General features: G+C 39.8%; 1 protein-coding gene across 2 annotated transcripts in view; it reads left to right on the forward strand.

The window, feature by feature from the left end:
• Nucleotides 1-23,504, forward strand: part of znf385a (zinc finger protein 385A) — a 68,296-nt gene that overhangs the window by 30,412 nt on the left and 14,380 nt on the right. The window contains exons 2-4 of one of the 2 annotated variants that reach the window (XM_055049715.1): nucleotides 4,979-5,130; nucleotides 13,716-13,826; nucleotides 20,832-21,006. In XM_055049715.1, the coding sequence (XP_054905690.1) occupies nucleotides 4,979-5,130; nucleotides 13,716-13,826; nucleotides 20,832-21,006 (438 nt within the window). Of the gene's footprint in view, nucleotides 1-4,978; nucleotides 5,131-8,833; nucleotides 9,531-13,715; nucleotides 13,827-20,831; nucleotides 21,007-23,504 lie in introns of those variants that run through there. The other variant, XM_055049716.1, reaches the window with a different exon arrangement.

Consider the following 23,504-nt stretch of genomic DNA (forward strand, 5'->3'; position numbering starts at 1 on the left):
ACCTCAAACAAATCAACATTTAATGATGAAGCTTTTATTTCTTCATATAACATGTGGCGAACAGGTGCCTGCATCACAACCCTGCAGAAATACAAGTTGGCAGTCATTTCATTCTCTCTGCTCTCGCCGCCAATAACCCTGGCACATCTGTGGCTGCCCAGCATGGCTGGTGCTAGCTACCCAGCTCCCATTGTTTTCTCCTGAATGCACCCACTGCCCATGGGTAAAAAAAAACAACCTGAGCAGATTCTGGCGCAACCCACACATGAAAAGGTTTCCTTAGCCTAGATTCTGTAAACAGCTTTTTTTTTCTTTCTCTTGTAGCTCCTCAACAAAAATACTCACTGGTGCTTCTTCCAAGTATTGCTGCAGCCTTAGCAACATTTCAGCAACACTGTACAGTGACTAAGACAAAAAAAAGTGTTTAACTGCATACTGTACGTACATCATTTTGTTATCTAATATGTGAATTGACTGAATTCACTTCAGCTCAGTTTTATATAGCACAAATTCACAACAAATGTAATCTCAGGCTGTACAAAAATGTTCCCAGCTTCTCCAGGCAGATTGCTTTTTGGTGTTGCATAAAAGATGATTCTGAACTCCAAAGGTAGGAACTGCCCACTCAACACATGGGGGAGACGTAGAAGGATGTGCCTGGATAGATGATGTTGACGACCCAAATATTCAAGCAGAAAGAAATCGAAGGAATAAGTCGAAACAGTATATAAATCTGTGCTTAAGTGTGTTCTTACATGTTTCCCAAAGATCAGTAAGGCGAGTGGGACATCAGAGCCCAGACAGACATTTTTTTAACAGGACTATGTAATAAAATGTGTTTGGTTCTGTTCTCTTATTTTCCAAAACAGTTTTTTTCCCCCATTTTTTTCCTATCTTCTTGTATGCATGTGGGAGATTGGTCTTTTTCCCTTGTACACCTGATAACATTGTCAACATGGTTGTCTCATTCACTTCTTATTTAAGCTATCGGTATCAAACAACAAATGTAAATCCAAATAATTTCTGTCTGTGTACATGAAGAAGTCTCAGACAAGTGTGAACTCAAACATAAAGACGGTCATGTTTGAAACAAGATCATAATAGCCTCCAATTTAGATTAAATTAAAAACATGAATTCATATATACTTTTTGTACCACAGTAGAGCAAAGTTAACATGGGAACAGCTTAAACTACAGCATGTATTGGCACCAGCAGAAATCTCTTTCTACCATCATAAGCCACTGTTGGTGTTTAAAAAGCTTTTTTGTCACAGTGCCACAAACAAACCCTGCAGAAAAGAGAACTGGCTGAATAGGAAGTGTTTGCAAATGTGTTTAGGTGCTAATTTCAAGACTCAGTTATAGGTCAAAGTGTCCAGTCACTCCGAACCAGAAAGAACAGTAGATATAGCTAGGGCTGAAGAGAACAAGGACCAAATGTTGCTTTTTGTTCTGAAATCCTCTTCAGATTAAAGTGAATCTTCTTTTCTCATTTAATTTGGAAATCAAGAGGAGTGGAGAGGTAGGGTCCAGGTCGCGTGGGGTCTAGCATGAAGTGGTGATTTTGGTGCGTCATATCATTAAGTTCAAAGAACAACTATCTTTTATCCACAATGCATTTCATGCATTATGAATATCCCAGGTTTAACTTCACATCAGGAGCTGACACATGCCTCTGCTGCCAAAAGTACTTATTCTTGCTGTAATGATTGTTTTTTTATACCTAAGTATGACTTTATGTCCTGCCAAATCAAAGGAAGATGGTGAACTTAAGAACTGTCCAGTATTAATCACTCACATGCAAAGTATTAGTGTAAATAATCCTTCAAATGTTACTGGAGAGAATTTGTTTGTGTGCAGCTGGAGTTCACTATAATTGGCTATTAAAAGATTATAAAATTTTGAGTTCAGTCAGTAAAGTCTAATGTTTTTCACCTGCGCTACCAATTCTTCAGTGTGCAGCAAAAAATCATCAAATAAAAGCTCTTTGTGGTTTATTGTGCCATATGCCTGTTTTCTCTGCTGTCATAAAATTTTCCTTTCAAACGTCTCACTTTAATACACATTCCAACGTAAATATCACAAATAACGTAGAGAAGCTCTTCGCTCGTCACAGAGTCTATCTCCCACTCCATAAAGCTATTTGTTTGATTTACAGCGCAAGAATATCCCTTAAGAGAGATTAAATTAATGGGCTAATTATACACTGTAGCCCAAGTATGATTTATCTAACTGATAAACACGCACACATCCACAAATCACATCTGTCCCTGATGGGACAGTCTCTGTCTTTGCCCAGAGAACGTCTGCGTGTCTCGCTCACGTCTGGTCCCTCTGTCTCAGCCAGATCCTCAGATTCCCCTTCCGCCCGCCGCTGCTGTAGAGACACAATGTGTCCTCCAGTCATCCTGTCTCTCTGTCTGCCTGCCAGACGCGGCCTGACCCGCTGCCAGTAGCTGCCTCCGTGCTCAAGCGCAGACTCACAGGGGAGCTGCAAACATCGCCGCTTGTGCAAATTCAGCGAACAAAGTGTTGCTGCTCTTCAAGCAGAGCACTAACCGCCTCAACCGGCTTCTGCCAGGAGGCGAATGCAGGCCATGTGTCAAGGCACGACAGTGTGTCATGATTAATGCATTCTAGCAGTGCGATATTAGCCTTGTTTTTAGTGGCCCGACCTCAGAGAGCGCGCTGCTGTCACCACTCACCGAGGAGGTTTCGGAGGACAGAGCAGCAGGAGTATCGCCTTTATGTTGGCATCACTCCCAGTGAATGTTACGGGCTTTAAAGTCCCAAAGCTGTATGTTTACACTCTTCATAAAACTGAAAGGTGGAATGAGCAAAACGTTAACAGTTCTATATCATAGTGATGAAAGGCTAAAAGAGATGAGCTGAAAGTCACCAACAGGCACAAGTCATAAAAAACATAAATATTCAAAGGTGCACGGTATTTTTTACGTTGGAGAAGAGTTTATTGTTGCTAAATCTAAAATCTCCAGTGAGAGTCTTTATTAGGGTCTTGCTGAAGGCAGTTGAATGTGTGTCAGTGACTGATGTTGTCTTATTGATGTTTGGGATCTGGTTTTATGCATTGATACATGTGTTTTCTTGTGAAGACTGATCGCTTGCTTTGGGAAGGACTCTTTCATGCTTCATGACTCAGTCCTCCACACCTGCAGGCCTACAGATGTTCAGCAGAAGGCAGACAAGCTTCAGCTGAGGCAGCATTTTCACCTCATTCGACATTCAATCTCCCCCTCTTTTCCTCACACTCTCTAATCCAAAATTTCTAGTCTCCATCTGGTGACTTCGTAATTTGCCAATACAGCAATTAACTTATGTTCTCTGATAGATTTTGGTTGATGGTTGCCTTCGGGAAAAAAAAGACAAAAAAAATAAAAAAACAACAAAAAACGCAGAGATGTCAAATAATTCCCACATCACTCAGTGGAAACTGGGAAGGCAGCGGAGGGAAATTCATTGCAGTTACAAATGCAGCTAGAGGAGAGCAAGTAACCGAGCAGATGAGTAGCTTAAAGTGATCCCAAAAAGGACTGCAGCAAAGCTTTAAGTCTCAGAGGAATTTAAAAGCCACAGAAATCCAGTTGCGGATATTACGAGGCTTAATCTAAGAGCATGCTGAGGCTGAGTTTTGCTATGTGGAGCCCATCGCTATCATCCTTGACAGAGGTTAGAGAAGGGGAGAGGGGCTAAAGAGAATCAGAAGGAAAATGGGGACATTGGTGAGAAAATGGAGCTGAGATTCAGTAAGAGGTCATTTATAGAGTTTGACATCAGCTTAATTCACAATTTGTCGGCTTTCTCTCTGTTACATTCCACTCTTGTTCCATCCGTCCGTCCGTCAGTCAGTCAATCAGCTTAATCCAGGAAGAATCCTAACCAGTTGCTCAAACCACTTCTGCTGCTCCTCTCAATGTGGAGGAGCAGCGGCTCTGCTGGGAGCCCTTCCCTCTTTCTCTCCCTTTCTCTAAGGAGCAGCCTGAACTCTCTGTGAGAGAGCACAAATCACAGCTACCATACTGTGACTAGACACACCTACGCTGCAGAAGACACAGCATTTGTTGATGCATAAAGCAGCTTGTGCTGAGATGAAACTCATGATGATCAAGCTGCAGATATCTCCCAGGATAAGGGAAAAGATGACCTGTCAGGATGGTGCGTTACTAAAATCCACATAAAGAAGCTTTGTGGTTGATGTGCATATGATTGATTGATTGCGTCACTCACACAATGACCTTTGTTTTGTATAAAACATGCTCCAGTCACTCTTGATAGCGCTGTTGTTTTGCAGCAGAAAAGTCTTGGATGTCAAGGAGATTGCATGTTTTTCCTGTGTATATCTGCCTTCCTCCAGCCCAAAAATAAATCTGTTAGATCATCTGATTAGTCTAGTGTGTACCTTATTCGTTGTTTGCCCTGTGATGTACTGGAACATCCAGGATGTTCGTTGCCACTTGTGCATCGACTGCTGGAAATAGACATAAGTTCTACCCGTAGGTCAAGACTAGACTTCTTGACTTCTGCACAGTCAAGAAGTCAAGTCATTGGACGGATGTGTGTGTGTATTAATTGGATCCAGGATCAAAACCTTGTTTTGGGAGACATGTATTGTGTGGCCAGTTGTTTGAAGAAAAAGGGGAAAGTTTGCAAACCAAAGAACTTTAAATAGTATGTTAATATCTGCTTTATAATGTACAAATGTAAGTTAACCAAATATAGCTGAATGTGCCTGACTGAATGCAGTTTCATTTCACAGAAAAAAAAAAACTGCACAGAATACGCTGGAAGAGCTACATCTTTAACCAGTTTTCTGCCTCTCGCCTTAATTTACTTAATTTAATAGTAATTTTACAAAATATTAGGCAGCATAAAATCAACATAAAATTGTTTCTTTCACACAAAATAGAACATAAGCAAATGATTATGGTTTTGTGTGTGTTTGTCCTTGTTTTATGTTCAGGAGGCATTAATCGAGCCGGGGCAGCAGTGCCGACGTTCCTGCGGACCCCCACGGTGATCCAGCCCCACCTGGACATGAAGCCCTTCCTACAGTTTCCTATGGAAAGCCCACCTCCTCCACACAGCATGAGTCTCTTCCACAACTTTAACACCGTAAGAGCCGACACGGACCCAGGCAAACACGACATGCTGCAGACTTTTCAGTTGTCCACTACAAGCAGAACATAAACCAATTTCTACACAATTATATGGGACTATATTGCTGCAGTATACAGCTGCAGAAATATGTCTTTCAGCCGTTACATTTTGCTACATGAAAGTGGATGCACAGCCTGATAGGGTTGTATGTTACCAGGACTTTCCCTACTCACTAATACCTTATGTGCAAATACTTCGCCTTGCTGCAAAAATGAAAGAGCAATAATTAAAGAGGAGTTCTTTTAGCTGCGCACTTCAAACCCAGCAGTTTGTTTGAAGTGGTGCGTACTCCGAGTGAGCAGAGAGGGATCTTCCCGCTCTCTCTTCCCTCTGGCTCTAACTAGCATCAGTCTGAGAAGGCTGCAGAGAGATTCAGCATCTCACCAGCTCAGCATAATGTGGAGTGTCTGCTCCTTTAGGCTCCAACGAACAATGTCAACAGCTTTCTTGTCAGCAATGTGTAAAATCATTCCTGGGCCATGTCCCCGTGTGTCATCTGGGATATTTGGCTGCAGACTGCAAAATAGGAAATACAGCAGCGCCCTCTGACAGAATATCAACATGCGCTTTAAACATTCACGGCAATGCCGAGATACATTCTGTGCATTATTTAACATGCTTTAATAATAAAGTCATTTTAATAGTCCTGGGTGAGCAATAAAAGAAATGGAAGCACATTCACTGCCAAACTGAACTAAGTCACATGGCCCCTCTATGCAGCAGCAGATGTGAATTTATGGAGACACTGGAATTATGCAAGCACTTCTTCTGCCCTCTTGTTCCTGTTAGCAGAGCCGTTTAATCCCTCTTTCTTTACTCTGACTTACTCCCTCTGGATCCTTCTTTCTCTCTCTCTCTTAAGTTGAGCTTTCTGTTCCATCTTTCCGCTCCCCATCCTCATCTCCTGTGAGTTAAGTACGTCTGAAGGTCCACAGGGATTCAATGGATGTTAATAGCTGTTGCAGCTGACAGCTGAGAGGCAGAACCAGAGGTGTTTTTGAGGTCTGCGGCCAGGAGAGGGAGCCATAAGGAAGGATTGGAGGACACTCTGACCTTAGCATGACAGACTTGCCAACACAAACACACACAGGACCTTGTCATTCATTTCACATCAAACAACATGAGTAGTTTTCAGGGGCGGGTAGCTGGTTACATCACTCAATTACTTGAATCACTGTTGGGAAATAATGCACTTTCAGGAGTAGTTTTGCATTACCGAGCTTTTTACTTTGACTTGAGTGATACAAAGTACCGCTACTCTTACTCGAGTGATACTTATTTATTTAACCACAATACCATGAGATGCAGAGACACTTAAAGTTAATGTTAAAATGAGCCTTCTTGTAAATACACCAGCTTTGTTGTTCTAATATTATTTTGTGTCTGCTCAGTCTCCAGAGACATTTGGAAATCAAAGAGTAAATACTTATATATTATCCTCAGAAGTACCCTGTAAATAATAGGACACAGTTTTTATAGTAATGCAACTTGTTTTGATCAATTACTTAGTCCTTGAGGAGCATTTATGCAAAGTATTTTTATATAAGTAAAATATGTTGAAGTTGTTCTATTCTTGAGCACAATTTTTGTGTACTCTACCCATCTCTAGTGGGTTGTACATTGTTTCCAAAATCACGGTACAATACTTTAGAGTATGACTTCAGCGTGTTTGGTTTGAATGTTTAGCAGAACACAGTTAATTGCCTGAAGCTTGCGATACTTCTGCATTTACCAAGTGTTTTGAGAGAAGAAAGTCGACAAAAAAAGGAAACAACTGATGTTTTGCTGCGGAGGAAGCCGTAGCCCTCGGCATTCCAAGACTTTTTGTATTGGTGTATTCTGTAGATGCGTACATTTCTACAGTGAGATTAGCATAGGACAGTATCTGCAGGATTCTTATACAATTTCTTAATGCCCCTCTGCAGCAGCATATGTACAATTTTAGATACAAAGATACTTTTAATGAAGAGGTTGCAGTTTAGCAGAGCAAATTGTTCCCGTTCATCTAATAGGTACTTCTGTCAGTCTTTTTTTTTTTTTTTAATATTTGATCTGTGCTGAGTTTGTACAGCTATAATGGGACTCCACTCCACACTGACGGTTATTAGCCTCATAGCAGAGCAGAGAAATGGCGTTTCCTAAAGCCCAATACAGCCTTAATTGTCCTCTAATGGGATTTGTCCTCTAGCTGCTTGTCTCACTCAATGTGCCTGTAGACAGTGATGAGGCTGACTTTTATTGCAGCTCCAGGTTGTCCTGATGTAGATTCGCACTATTTCACTTTGGATCTGAAAGCCCTCCACTCATGTCAGCCTCCTGAAGCAGAGCCATAAAATACTGGTGTTTTAAGGCAAAATAATCATAGAGATTTGACTGGGGAAGAAAAATGACTTCATTCACTCCTCCAAAGGACTTCTCAGTGACATAACTCTTTCTTCAAAGCTCTGGTGTGACAGTGTGAATCTTGAATATTTGTATTTAACATTTTAGCTCTTAGATTGAGCAATCAAAAGACTTTTCCTTTATATTATCTCTCCACCCATGTGTGGTGCAAGTTCATTTTTGCAGTGTTTTCTAGCTAATAGCTAAAATATATAAGATTTATTTTCATTTTCCAAAGGGTTTGCTTGCAAAAACTTTTTTTTGCTATTTGTACATTTCTGTTACATTTGTGCCCCTTTAATTTATATATATATATAACTGAACACAACACAAACAAAACCTGAAAATATGTTTTAACAGACACTATTGGTGATATAAAAAAAGGAATCTAAGCTGCTTCAGCTAGTACTGAATGAGTAATGATAATTAAAATGATCATGACCAAACCCAAGCACAGAAGAAAAGAGAGAGCAAACTCATTAACTCGTTTAACCGGAAAAACTGAGATGGAGCACAACAAATAAAATAAGTCGAATTACCAAAATAAAACAACAATTAGGCTCTTTTAAAGCTATGTTAATGCCCAAACTCACAAAAAAACAAAAACACATAAAAGACATTTAGTCCAAAACAAAACAACAAAATTACTGCAAACCCAAAGTTCAGATGATCATGAGACAACTGGTTCGGGAAATGCTAATCTTAAAAGTGTGCACATTGCAGATTTTGATATTATTTAAAGATTGTGCATTATAGTTATAGTATAGATCCCAGAAACTTTATTGATTATACGTATTTAAGCATTTATAAATCAATTTTTACAGTTGCAAAACAATTTGACCGAATCACCTAAATTAGATCAAATAGGTACTTCAAACCATGAACTTCTACAACCCGGTTAGATACAGTTTGTCTTCATTACCTTTTTCTCAACAGCATCTAAATTTCAAGCTTTACTATAGATAATATAGATAATAAAACTGCATTTTTAGTGTGCCTCATCTGAATTTTGAGGGGTCTTTGTTTGCACAAAAGTTGACCAAACAAGATTAACTCGTGTTGTTCCATTTGTTGTGAAGTCAGTGTTTCCTACTTGGGATTGTGTTGTTTATTTTTCAAGTTAACAAGCAAAATGTCTGAGTTTAAATGTAAGACACCCTGAAATTTGAATCCCTCCCAGTGCCAGAAATGCTTGAGTTTGCCTCAGTAGATTTCCATGAGATTTCCTGAGCTCTCACATATAAACAGCCAACCAGAGCAAAAAAGAAAAACATGTCTGAAATATTTTATGAAGATTGTTTTCAAAATACTGATAATATGACCAAGAACTAGGAGATTCATGGACATGTTTTATGTGGCAAATAACAGTCACTTTTTTCATGACGCAACAACTAAAATTAGGGGATCAGGAAAAATAAAAAGATGACATCTGTGATGTGAACCCAAGGTGGAGCGGGGAGGGGGGGCGAGGTAAAAGGATAGTTAGAAACTAAATCCGAGCATTTGGCTGGATGAAGAATGCATGAAGGGAAGGAGAGCGAGTGGGAGATGCAGAGACAGAAGGGGAGGAGGAAACCGGGAAGCAGAAGAAAATACACTGAAGCGTGTCTCTGAGAGGAGTAGTTGAGTTATACAGGAGGAGGAGGCTGAACAACAGATCCAGGCACTTGATAGGACACATGGTGAAGAGAAGGATTTCTGGTGTAGCACCTTGAAGGAAAGCAGAGATGATGTAAAAAAAAATCAGGAAAGTTCAGAGCTGGGAATGCATCACTAGGTATTAAGCCTCGTTTCCTGAGAGTTTGTCGGAGCCGGGCATTGACACACTGCCAGCAGGCTGAATGAGTGAAGAAGGTGCACCACACACTTTCTGTCTCACACATGCTGAGACTCAAGCACTCACCTCAGAGAGCAGTGCAAACACAGGAGGAATAATGCAGCTCCAAACCTCCAAAGACACAGAGGAGAAGAGGGTGAGTACCAAACATTCTTTTCTTTCAAACTTTCACCCAACTGTGCTCGGATGTTTTGGATCAATGCAAAGTGTGTCAGAGCCTATGCTTCAAAAGCTGCGTTGTTTCCCTTGCTGGTAGAATGGGTCTTGTGATAGTAAACAGTACATTCTTCCTTGAAGAAAGCTAATAATTCCTTTGTTTTTGTTTTTGTCTTGGTGAGTTGATCACGTGTGGGAGGAAGTTAGAGAAGATGACAGCAAAATTCACACCAAAGTGTAAAAGGTTGATGAGTTTTATGTTTTTGTGCCGAGCTAGAAGATGATTTATTGTTGGTAAAGCTGTTTGAGTCGTGTGGGGTTGTTGATGTCCTGAAACTGGCGGTTTTTGTGGTTTACCCACATCTGGCTGAGCTTTCACGAACTGGGCAAAAACATGTGCAATTTATTAACTTCCATCAGATTCCAGAAATACTACTTCCAAAATTTCTCATAATTGTGTCCAACTGGGGTTTTGGAAAATCCCTCCGCGGTGTCATCATCGTGTTCTGCTCCTATTTCATGAGAACAAGCTTTTTGGAGGGCTGTTTGGGTGAGAAAAGACGCAAGCCGCCTTCCAAACAGGCGTGTTGGCAGCTGTGTTTTTAACAGCTGAATGGAGTTGATGGATCGGAGGTGACCCACACCCAGAGAGCCGGCCTGAGCGAGCCGGGGAGAAACCCGATGATTCATGTGAGACAGGGACCGCGCCTGCTCAGCCTCATGTTCAACTCTGCTCAGGCATGAAAATAATGGGTCAGATCATGACTTCCGGGTTGCAGAGCTCAGACTGATTTCGGTATGCGGCTCACAAGTGCATTGTCTAACAAGGTGATGCCATTTTTTTAAGGGTTGCTCACACAGTTGACAGTTTTCTCTACATATCGACTATGGTATTTGTGTGAAGTGGAAGGAAAATGTATTGTTTGCTTTACAAGCTTTCTCTGTGTAAGTTCATCGGAGGTGTGGAATCATCAGAGGTTTGTTGGAAAACATTAGAGAATAAGCAGCATCATGAAGCCACAAGAAACACATTTGACAGGTCAGGGAGAAAGTCATGAAAATCTTTAAAATATAGAAAATTATGTCGCGATTTGATTCATAATTTCAAACAGAAAGATGATGATATAACTCCAAACCTCTCAACTTATGACAGGACTGCAGCTAAACTGACACGTCAGGCAAGGACACCATTTATAAGAGGCCCATGGTGGCTCTGGAGGAGCAGCTCAGCTAGGTGAAGCTGTCAACATGACAAGTTTTAGCCCACCAGAAGTCCTGCAACCAGTTTGCCATAAATCATGTAGGGGACACAATATACATGTGGAAGAAGCTGCTCCGATTAGACGAAAGCAAACTTAGTGCAAAACAAACGTCATCTTCAATTACCTGTGTGGTCAAGCAGCCACATCATAATGTGGGGATGCTGTTGTTTAAAAAGGAAACGAGCTACCCAGAGCTGAGCTCAGTTGAACAACTCAAAGCTACAGGCAAGAACCTGACTGAGACGGGGGTTCTCCGTCCTGCAGGATAACAAGCCTAAACATACAGCCAACGCTACAATGGAATGGCTTAGCTAAAAAATGTTCAGTTGTTTAAATGAACTTATATAGCGTTTCTCCAATCACTTTGACCACTCAAAGCGATTTAAACTAGTCACATTTACCCACAAACATTTATCCACTAATATGCAGATCAGTAGGCAATTTGGGGTTGAGTGCTTTACCCAACATGTAGCAGGAGGAAGCTGGAATCAAACCAACAACCTTCCGATCACAAGATGACTATTCTACTCACAGAGCTACAGTCGCCCCAGCGGCCCAATCAAAGTTCAGACACAAAAATAATTGAGAATTTGTGGTTACACTTGAAATTGTCGGTTCATAAATGGTCTCTTTTAATCCATATTCAGAGGTTCCCCCAGAACAGTGGCTAAGCCCGGTGGCCGGGGCATGAAGGTGGTCCACCGTGTTTTTGTACTAAAAGATATTAAGTAGACAGAAAAAGTCAAAATATTACTGGATAATTATATGTTACGGGAAAACAAAGATGTCATTGTCTACACTCTTCTTTTCACATGTACTCAGAGAGGCTAAACACAAAACTCTTTAAGAATTGTACATGAGAAAAAGTTAGCAAATTATGATAAAAATCTTAACAAAATACATAGATGTTTGTGATTTCCATGTGATTAATTGTGAGAAAGGTTTGGGAACCCTGAGCACTAGTACAAGGAAGTATCAGTATCTGAATTTATAGAGCAGAGCTTGCTTCAGTCCGTTTCTGTGGAGAGAACAAGAGGGAGTCATGAAACTCGCCCGAGAAAGCCAAATGAGATAAGAATGCGTGATGTGAGGATGTCCGCACCAGGCCTCTTTCTCTCTCTTTGTATCTTTGTTTTTAATTTAATCTGTTCCAATTAATCTTCCTCCCCCTCTCTATCATTCATTCTCTCCTCCAGAAGGAGCATTTGTTGGTTTGTTCCTATTCACATACAGTAACTATTCATTTTAAGGAGTTGGAAGTGAAAAGGTCCAAGGAATGTATTGTTTCAATTTAACGCTTTAGAAAATTGATCTCTGAGTGTGACTCCCACAGTTATTGAGTCATTTGTATATAAGATAACAGTGAAATGTAAGTTTTTTTTTTTTTTTTTTAAAGCAGTCCAATTAAATGACAAGCCGAGTTATATGGCATTTATCAGCATCCCCAACACAGCTGATTTTCATCAGACTTGAAACACTGATGGAGCATTCATTATCTTATGATCTAAGACTCATTAAAACACCAAACATCAAAGCAGTTCAGTTCTTCACACCACAAAGTGCAGTTTACTTTTCTTGCTTTCATAAAAGCAGACACTTATTTTCATAATATCGCTCGCTTTAGCTGCAGGCTTGTTCCAGACAGTTGTCTGGGGTGGAAATCCAGACTAATGCTGACAATGATTGCTGGATAAATTCAGCTTCAAACACAGATAAACAACTGGAATGGATCCCCTTTTAGATCAATGGAGGCAGGGTCTTTAGTGTTGGGGACAGATTTATTTAGGACAGCTTAAACGCTGACACATTGAAGGTGCTGCTAAGCTAGTTCGTTAAATTTATACAACGCTCTTAGCACCAAACAGATGACTGGCATCCCAGCTGAAATAATTACTGCAGGGACAATGTGTCACTGTATGTGGGTCATGATGCATGGGTTTGGGTTGTAGCAATGGGCTGGATGAAAACACAGGAAAGACGCTGTAAACAGTCTTGTGTTATAGTCTTTGATAACGGTCATACTGCCTAGCAAAAGTGCTCATACCTTGAAAAATGTTTATTTTTTTTTTAATTTCTAAAGTTTTAGCCACTAAAATAAGTGCATAACTTATTTATGAAAGAAAAAAAAAAGAAAATCTGAAAAGGGAGGCATTTGTATTCACCCCCTTTTGCTCTAAAATGCCCATGGGTATCCAACCGCCCTTCAGACATAATGAGAAAATAGACTTTTGCATTATTTTGTCTCAGTACAGCTGCTTCTGTGAAGGCATCAGAGTTGTCAGAGAACATTAAAGTAGCAGCATTGCGATGACCAAGGAACACCGCAGACACGTTTGGTATTAAACTGATGGAGAAGTTTTAAATCCAACAACTGCGAAAACTCTAAACAGCTGTTTTTGTGCACTTAATGGGTTGTTTTGGAGGAGTGGAAAGTAAAAAAATCACTGGAAAAAAAGGCAACCACAATTCAGCTTAGTGTTGGTCTATCGCATCAAATTCTAATTAAATACGTGGAGACTTGAGTTGAGAGAGAAAATGTGAAAAGGTTTAAGAGTTGAATCTGTTAATTATGAAAGGCATTAATGATTGATTGATTTTTGAAGACAAATGAAAATAGTCAAATAAAATGTACGAAATGCAATAGGTAAAAGTGAACAAAACCTTTTCTCATCTCTTGTCATGTCTCTTTTGACATGACAAGTTCTGGCTTTTCTTCACCATACCTACTTCAACCATTAGAGGCAGAGGTCACAGGTCACATTCATCTTTCACATGATGATGGAAGGCTGACCTATTGACTTATGGCTCTTGAACTTTAGGAGTTCACACCTGGAAGATTTGATTACAGCTGACATATTTTTCTCCTCTCTTCCCCCCCCTTGTTTTTGTCTTCTCCTGTGCAGATGGACCCCGTGCAGAAGGCTGTGATAAACCACACCTTCGGAGTCCCTCTGGTCAAGACCAAGCGGCCGGTCATCTCCTGCAACGTCTGTCAGATCCGCTTCAACTCAGAGGTAGAGGAACCTGCCTATATGAGGAACATCTGCGATGTTCACAAGAACATCCCATGCCATCGTATGGCAAAGGATGGCATACATGGCATATGTGACATATCACATGGTACATGTGATATCCATCCCATGTGACAGATACGGTTGTGATAAAATGTAAATACATTTTACAGTTAGTAAGATGAAGGAAGGTGTACACCTTTACAGATTATTATGAAAATTTATGGTCCTTATCTGGTTTGTTTTATTAGGTAAATAAAACATAAATATAGAATTAAGCCTTCACTTTTTCTTACCATTGGCACATTTAGATGTAAAAGGACTTTCTTTCAACAAACCCAATAATGAGATGGGCATCTCATTATTTACAATTTCATATCTTACAATTTCATATAAAAATTGTATGTCAATAAATATTTTTGCAATATTTCGTAAGCAATCGAATGATCTTCACTGTGTTACATTGATCAAACCCAGTTTCTTTTTTATTTTTCATGTTTCCGCTGTAATTTTTACGTATTTGGTGATGATCTTCTAGTTGGCAACTTCCTTGCCATTACACTCATATTTATCTCACTATTAGATTGGGGTCTGTATTCTGGGAAAACTGCTGCAAAACTTTAATATTACTTCCAGTCAGAAGGAGCATGTTAGTAATCTGAAATATTCATTATAAATCTAAATCTGTAAGCGAATTAATGGTGTGAATAATTATGGGCTTACCTGTAGAAAGGAACTTGCTATTTTTAAAATGTTTGTGAAATTCTTTAGGGCAGTCTGAGTCAAGCCAGGCACGAACCTCATTTACCAGAACATTAAACTGTTAAATAGTACATAGCATTTAGGAATGAGACAAATCACCCAACCATCCAAATTACAGAGAACTTGAGGAATTTCTGATATTGTTACGGTTCAACAGCCTACTAAATGAAGCTCTTAATGAAAATCAGTTATGACTTGTTTTTTGTTTTTTTTTCAAGAAAGAATTTGCACCTTTTACGTTTGCGCTATAATGTATTGTTTTTTCCACATGTCTCCCATTGGGACATGCTGGACAGCCCTCTGTTTTATTATGCCGTCCCACATAGCAGATAGTGAAGCAGAGGATGTTGTGCATTTCTCTGGTCAATGTTTTGGCTCATTTGACCTCGCTGGAATTTATTTCAAGACGGCATGCCGTTAGCAGAAGTGCCAAAGCACGACGCCATAAACAGCAGGAAGTTTGACTGAGCTCTAAAACATGTTGGGGACACTTCAGATAAACATTATAAACCTTACACCACATCACCAACCTGCATATGTGACTGAAAACTGGAGGTGTGTCATTAATAGTGATGCTAAACCATCTACTGTTTTATTTTATTTTATTTTTTATTTTTTTGTCATGTGGATGATGAGGATGGAAACATGACAACGTCAGTGCAAAATATCATGTTCACACTGTATAATTTAGGTGTGACTCCACTGATTCTGTGGGGGAGAATTGAGGACCCTGCTGTCCAGCCGTGCACAGTACATAACATTTAGGAGTGGACCGCTGCTATATATACACTGCACGTCTACAATCATGGTTTCAGTGTGGTTAGGCAGCAGCAGGGCTGTAATCTTCTCTTTGTAGACTTCTCTTGTTTCCTCATAGGCAACAAGAAGCAGTCAGACATGTTTACATAAGAAATACTTTGAGACCCACTGCTGGAGATCATGCACTGGGGCCCTTTAGTTTAGAAGTTATGGGAGATGTTGCTGTAGACATTAATCTGTAAAGAAGAGACATTAATGCAGCTACAAAACTCACATGTATGACTGTTTTAACGTTGGTATAAAGCAACTTATTAATCAGGCAGCAAAAACTTGCATGAGAAACAATGGAAATCATGCTCCCTTCTGTTCATGCTTTGTTAAAGATGAACAATTCACTAGACTTAGAGATGAATGAACTTTAATACAGAACAATCGTCATTAGCATTCAAACTTTTTGAAGACAAAATCAAAAAAGTTGAGAATTTGTGAGTTTTTGTTAATTCTAGGTGTCAGTCTGGCTCATTTTTAAGAGTATGTTGCACAGGAATGCACTGACTCTTCCCTCACATGATCATTTCAAGCATGATCAAGGATGAGAGGACAAACTGCGGTACAGCTGCAAAGTAATACCTTGTTACTGCGATGCTTTGTTTGTTTTTTCTTTAAGCTGGAGAAGAACAAACCTCATAGAAAAATATCAGCTCTCTGCCCAAAATATTTTGCTTCTGTAAAGAGCCAAATGTTACAGTAAACCTGACTTTCAATTTTAGAACAAACGTTTGTCAGCTTTGCCTCGGCTTCACCCCCCTGAGTCCCTCACTCCCACCTGGCATTAGCTTTGCTCTCCACTCTTCCTGTTTTTCGCTTCCTGTTGGAGTGATCTTCGCCCCGTCTTTCTATTTTCCTCCCTCTCTCCACACCGCATTATTTACAGTGTGGAAAACCCTAAAATTGCCTGCCTCTACTTATTATAAGATGCATTCATCAAGGGCATGGATTAGCGTCTCGCCCCGACAGCAGCTTTGCATCTTGGGAAACTGGTAGAGAGAGGGGACTTGGAGGAGAAGGACAGGAGAAGGAGATGGGAGGGGAAAGTGGGGGGTTTGTCCCCTGTTGTGGGAGCGCAGTGTGGTGGTGTGAGGTGCTAAATACTGGGTAATGAAGAATAACCTTGGTGGCATGCTGCAATAGTGACATCACAGTCTCTGTGGAGCTGCATTGGCTGACGTCACAGTTGCTGCAGCAGAAGCAGGCTGATGTAGATCTCTTATATTCGTCCTTGTCTCTTCACTGCGTTTCTTCTTTTCTCATTTGTTCAATGTTTCGAATCATTTTCCCCGTCTTTCTCTTGTGCCAAGACAATCCAGATAATCTTGTTGTTTAGACTTTATTATAATGGACAGTAGCATTCACATATCTGGGCTACTTTTTGCTGTTGTTTCATTTCTATTTTAGTGAAGTTCTATGCAAGAGTGGAGTTGAAATTCTACACTGTTTCTGCATTATATTACACTTAGATCTCTTGCAGCTGATTGGCAGCTGATAAAAGAGGATAAGATTGCATTTGTAAACTTCCCTATCTCCCTATATTCCCCTTTTCCTCTGAGTCATAACTTTTTCCACCTTAATCTGCAGGCTTTGGCAAAGCGCTTCAGCATGCTCATTTTGACAGGGAATAGTTAAAATCTGAATTTACAGGAAACATGTGTTGCTCAAAAAAAGTGCTGCGGAGGTTCAGAAGGGCAGTTTGAGAATTTTGGAGGAGATTTTGTCAAAACATAAAAAGCACTTATTTCACCTGTCAAGATTGCAGGTGTTTGTGTCTTTTCCCAGCTGTAATGTGACATGCACCTTCTTCAAATTAATTTAGAAAAGAAATTGAGTGATTAAAAACACCTCACTCCAGTTAACTGAGCAAGCACACCTTAAAGCTGATCCTTTGTTGGACCTTTTGTTTTAGAAACAGTCAGTATTTTCTCACCATTTACTGCAAAACTGCACCAAAAACATGAATTTTTAATTAACTGGTTATGAACTTTTAACAGAACTTGTGGCCTACCCCTTTAAGGTTCATCCTGACAGCTCATGTCTGAGATGCTATAACACATGAAGCTAACATAAACAACCAGACTTGGTAACATTACTCATCACCCCCTGCCTGCTTTTACCAAGCCAGGCCATCTCCACACTTGAGCCTGTTATCAGCTTGATGTCCTAAGTGTCAGTCAAAGTGTCTAAGCCTTTCAGCGCTCATCGCAGCTGTCAGCTGCTCATCGAGACCAAATCCCTCACTGGCAACTATAAGTAATCCAGCCTCCTGAATCAATACAGACATTGTTGGGCTCTCAGGGAAAATTAACTGGTCGGACCAGCTTCCTTAATGGCGAATCAGTTCACTGCACGTACTTGGGGAGTCAAATGCAGAACCAGCATAAGCACCAAATATACCAGCAAGGAGCCCGTTTGTGCTTTTCACTGAATAAAATTAGTAAGAATTGACACACAGCAAATAGTTTTATGCACATTTGTTGTAGTTTGTTGCCTCTTGAGGAGAGTTCTGTTTTGTTTTACTGTCACCATGTTGTATATTTAGACTTTAGGTGACAGCTCTGCACATGAACCGCATCCCACCCAGCATGTTGTTCCTGACTCACATACCTCTATATAGGAACACTGTGGCAAGAGACAGACTGTCTTTAATGTCTGTGTAATCTCCTGACAATTGACTCTCTGAACAAACACATTAGCTGCTGCGTAGTCTGTCATCAAGAGATCATCTTTACTAGCTTCTGGAAATGATCTCTGTGGCGTTTTTTTTTTTTTTTTCAAACCGGGATTTACGCCCGAAGTATATTAAAATAACATGACATTGCAATATTATTGTTTAATATTGTGATGATGATATTTAGATTATATTTTTTTTCCTTCATCGGGTCTTTCATCCTTTTATGACTAAAGCCAATTTCAGGTTTGAGAATAAAAGTGGAAAGACTTACACTGTTTACAAACGTATTGAGTCATTCATTGAATGAATTTAGCCCAGATCTTAAGCACATACGACTTTTGAGATTAATTAAAGCATAAAGAGTAAATCAGGTCTTCTAATCCAGCATCAATGTCTGATCTCATAAATAAACTAGGATGGTAAAAATATACATGACCTCAATCCGAAATCTTGTGTAAATGTATACCAGAAATGGAAAACTAGTTAATTTAAGAATCACAGGGAATGATCAAGAGGAGGTATATGATTCTAAAACATAGCGATTCAAATCAACTGTAAAGTGAAATCCAATAAAACTTAATCCCCCAAAATTTAAAAAAGCTGCTGAGGGTTCAAAATATGTTATAATCTCAAATCAAAGTGCATCTAGGCAGGTTCTGTAGTTGGAGTAATTACAGCAAAATCTCCACCATAAACATACATGTGGTAGCTACCTCCACGTCACAGCAAAACAAAAATCATTCAAAAGATAGTTCAATTAATATCTTGCTTTCTTTCATTCATTAAACAAGTCATCCAATCTGAAAAAGTAAGCTGTTACATCAAATAAAAAAACAAAAAAAAAACAAGCTCTTATTTATTGACTTGGTACAGAAAGCGCATCTAGATGGTAAAAAGAAAACCTAACAATAAAAAGCCACAGATTAAGCATATTTTCCCTGGCCAGCATGCACTCTTTCTCTGTGTAAGTACTGCTCAGTACAATCTCGTCTGCTACCACAACTCCTTCGTTGTTTGCATTCCAAATATGTCTTAAACTATGTGGCAGGTTTAATAAAAACATTTGCCACCATGTCTGCTGTTGGACATAACTCAGCGGTATTCCTGCCAAAGAAAAAGTCCAGAACAAATGAAATAAAACATTCAGTTGACATGTTTACATTTCATACTGCATACTGAGTTCTTTAATGAAGTGTTCCTTCTTCCCCTCCTTTCAACAACTGTATGAAACACAAACTCTCCTGTGTAGTTGCTGCCGGCTGGGAGTTCTGCTCCCCACATTGCTAAAACTAAACCTCACTGTTATTGAGTTTGCATTCCAACTTCATAGCCTCTCTCCGAATCTGCTGTTTTTGTCACTTATTCAATTGTAATTTTTTTTTCTTTTCAGCAGTCTTCAGCTCTGACATCAGAGCTCTGCCTCCGACCTGACTGACGCACATCTTTTCCTGTTGAAATCATCATCAGTCCTCTCTCAGTCGGTCCGAATCTAACATTCGACAAACGCTTTAGCTGTGAACCCTGTGTGTTTTAGGGAGCTAATTTCAACATGATGAGCCGTTTCATCATAAGCAGCACAGATCCTCTCATCACACTGTGCTTTCACTGGACCTGTCTGCCTGCACTGATCCTTTCATCTTTGAAATATCAGGTCTGCTTTACTACATAAGGGCTGCTCAACATGTGTGCTAGAACATCTGTGAATTATTGCAGCAATCTTTACTCAGTAGGTCCTCAAATTTCTGTCTGCCAACAGACACCTTTCTATTTCAAAGTTCTGTTTGTTACTGATGGGCTCAGAAACGCGCTAATGTGTCATGCCTTTGAGCGTTTCTGCACAGCAGTGACAGAAACATTGTACATGGTGCTGCTGTCTGACGTAATTCACACAGAAGTAGCGGCAACTATAACTTTTTAACTTTTCAAACGTGAACAAATATAAAACTAAAAGCTTTATCAGTGTACCTGAATCCATTCTTCTGCCTCTACAAAGCTAATCAAATCAGTTGTAAGCAATATATATGTGCGTAGTAGAATATTGTCAATCATAGGAATATTGTAGAAATAATATGACAAGACAGTTTCCTAAAATGTTTTTTCCACATTGAAAAATGCAAAACAAAACGAAAAAAAAAAAATACAGTTGCTCTTTTCAATTTTTGTGGAGGCACTGCAGGTGTACATTACTTTTTCAAATGACCAAAACACTTCTATCAAAACTGGTTTCAGGTGTTAAAACTGATTAGAAACACATCGATGTCCTTGACCTTTCTACTACACCTCCTCCTCTAACAATGAGAGATCTTACACCACTATTGTACTCTAACTTACATAGTATTCAAATATTGTTCTTATTCTCTTCTAGAAAAACACCACTGTGAAGCCGACAATTTTTATTTTATTTTTTTTTACCTCAATTAGGTTAAATAAATAAAACTATGCTGTTCTGTGCGTATAGTTTAAATTAAAAATTTATACCCAATTTTATGAATTGGGTGTCTATCTATAAAGTCAGATAGATACATTCTAAATGTCTTTATATATAAGTATTATTGCATCGTTTTATCTTATCTTCCTTGTAAGCTACCTCCTCCTGAAGCCTCCTGTCTGTCTATTGACTTCTCAATGGAGAAATTAAAGTGCTAGCAAACAGCCATAGTTTCACAAGGAGGCACGACAGAGAATCTAATGCTACCCGAACTCAACTTCTTGTTGGTGGTGTATTTTTTTCAACACATAAACTTGCATTCCTTGTCTCACAGAGCCAGGCTGAGGCCCATTACAAGGGGAACCGCCATGCCAGGAGAGTTAAAGGCATTGAAACGTCCAAGAGTCGCCCCCAGGAGGGGGATAAGCCTCATGTCCTGACCCAGACCTCATCCCCGTCTCCACCTGGAGCCCCTGGCATTGCCCAGGATTGTGATCCTGGGAAAGCAGGTGAGAGAGCATAAGATGTTACCAGAAGTTGAAAGTGCCTGTGTGATCCTCTAATTGCAAACATAATCACCTTGTTCCACACAGGAATGTTCATTGATGGGAGTTCATGTAATACATGATGGGAAATATCCAGGAATGACAAAGTATTTTAATCAGAGTGGCTTTGTAGGAACTTGCTCTGAGAGAGAGAAAAAAAAAAGAAAAAGTTTTTTGTGTGGTTGCATTTGGCTGCAGAAACACCATCTCACAAAGCCTGGTGATAACAGATTATTATACAGTAAAATATTTTTCTGATTCACAGCTAAGCCCAGTTTCAGTAAATCAAACTGAGCATGAGAGTCAAGCCAGCAAATTATTATAAACATACAGTTGCCTGGATTCGCACCACTTGGATATTTTTCTTACCTTTTGTCACATTCCAACCACAGACATCAATGTGTTTAATTGGCTTTTCATGTGATAGACCAGCACAAGGTAGTTTTATAACTTTGTAGTGACGGGAAATTGATGCATAGTTAAAAAAAAAATAATTATACATAAAAAGCATTTGTGATCACCCTGTTTACTCTCATACCCCTGAAGTAAATCCAGTTCCACCAATTGCCTATAATCATTGAATTAGTGAACAGAGTCCGACTGAGTGAGCATTTATTTTGACAACAAACTTTATTTACTTTATTTAACTTTATTTATGTTTACCGACACTCTGCATTCAGTCAGACCAAGTTGAGGCTCAGAATGGCAGTAATTTCAGCCCTAGAAGATAAACCCCAAAGGATTTGCAGTTGTGACTCCAGTGAAAGATTAACGTCAGTCTATGATACACATCGTATCAATTTCCTTCCACTGCAGAACTCTGCAATACTTTGACATAAAATCCCAATAAAATACATGGAAGTTGTTAGAAATGACATGACAATATGTGGAAAGGTCGAAGGGGGAGTGATTACTTTTTCAAGGTGGTGTACTACTTCTAAATGACCTTCTGTAAGGTACTATGTAATTTCTAGCTAAATCAAAATAGAACATGGCTTATTAGTTTAAACATGGTGTTAATAGGTGCTAATACTGATTGAATATAAATAAAGATGAGACTACAACATTAAACATGGATAGAGTCATAAACGACGGTGACAGCAGCTGATCTGACTTTAATAAGGTTTTATTTACTTTTGGCCAGATGATGAATGGTTAGGAGGAACAGTGCATGCTCCTTTCTTAGCAGAACATTTCTGGCTTCACCCCTGCTTTCTTAGTCTTAGCTCTCCTTCCCATCTTATTATTTCAAGCGATAATTCACAGTGCTGTCTGCATTTAGCCCATCTTCTTTTGTGTTGTCAAGCTTTCCGTTCTGTCTGTGTCGCAGACCGTTTGGATCAAACACCAGGCACTGAACAGACCTGCCACGTTTCACTGACATTTACCAAGGTTTCTGTTGCTGACTGTTTACAAGACATTTTCAGGGTGCTGATGTGGGACCTCAGTGCAAACATTCAAATGAAGAAAAAAAGAAAAGAAACTCCTGTTTGATAAAGACCACCAGAGTAAACATCTTAGAATTTCCCTGTCTTTGCCTTGGCACTTTTTTATTCTTCCTTGTCCCAGAAAAATTGTAGCTCCTGTTCTTTTTAGTCATTTTTCCCCTCGGGAATTTATGAGCTCAACCCCTTAAATCAGTCCCCATTACTGAGATTTTCTGAGACAAAAAACAACCTAATGAGAGGCCAAAACAGAGCCTGCCATGATGGAGATCCAAAAGTAGAAACATGTGAAAGAATGCCTTTTTCCATCCAAGCCTTTTTCTCGTGACCCTGGAACCTTGCTTCTTCCTGATTTTGCAGCATGCATGCTGGGTTGTGTGTGCGTGCGTGCATGGCCATGTGTGTGTGTCTTCAGATTGATCTTCAGCTCAGTGGTGGCTAGACAGATCTCTGGGAGCATGCAGCTGTGCACTTCCTCAACTGGGAAAGCATTGTGTGGGGACAGACAGACTCTGTGATGTGGGACGTGGAGCCCACTCCGGGACAGGCATGGGAGGTTATAGCCATAAAGTTGTGTAAACATAAATAAACAATTTGTTCAAGCAAAATATTCAAATGGACGGGAAAATTTCCCGCAGAGGCTTAACTGCCTTTGTTTTTGACCCTGATTATTTTTGCTGCAGAAGATCTTTTTGTTTATATTTGTTTGACTTTAGAGAGAAACAGATATAAAGCAGCAGCGGCCTGGGCTACCATGTCTACGCCGACCTTCATTTTATGTGTGCCATCATTTCTCATTAATACATCAAACGCAGTCAGAAGTGACGACCGCGAACATGACATTTGGGGACCTTGCTAAGGGCTGAAGCTGCGAGAGGTTATGATCTGAATGCTGTCGCCCGCTCTACAGTACAGTTCAGAGAGGGAGTTTTACATCCCTCAGAGGCTTTGTGGTTGTTGTTGTCCCTAAAGAGGAGGCCCTTGGCTTTGAGGGATTTGGACGGGGGAGAAGAGGTT

This window comes from Poeciliopsis prolifica, unplaced genomic scaffold (assembly GCF_027474105.1).
Source record: "Poeciliopsis prolifica strain line A6 unplaced genomic scaffold, Auburn_PproV2 SCAFFOLD029, whole genome shotgun sequence".
NCBI lineage: Eukaryota > Metazoa > Chordata > Actinopteri > Cyprinodontiformes > Poeciliidae > Poeciliopsis > Poeciliopsis prolifica.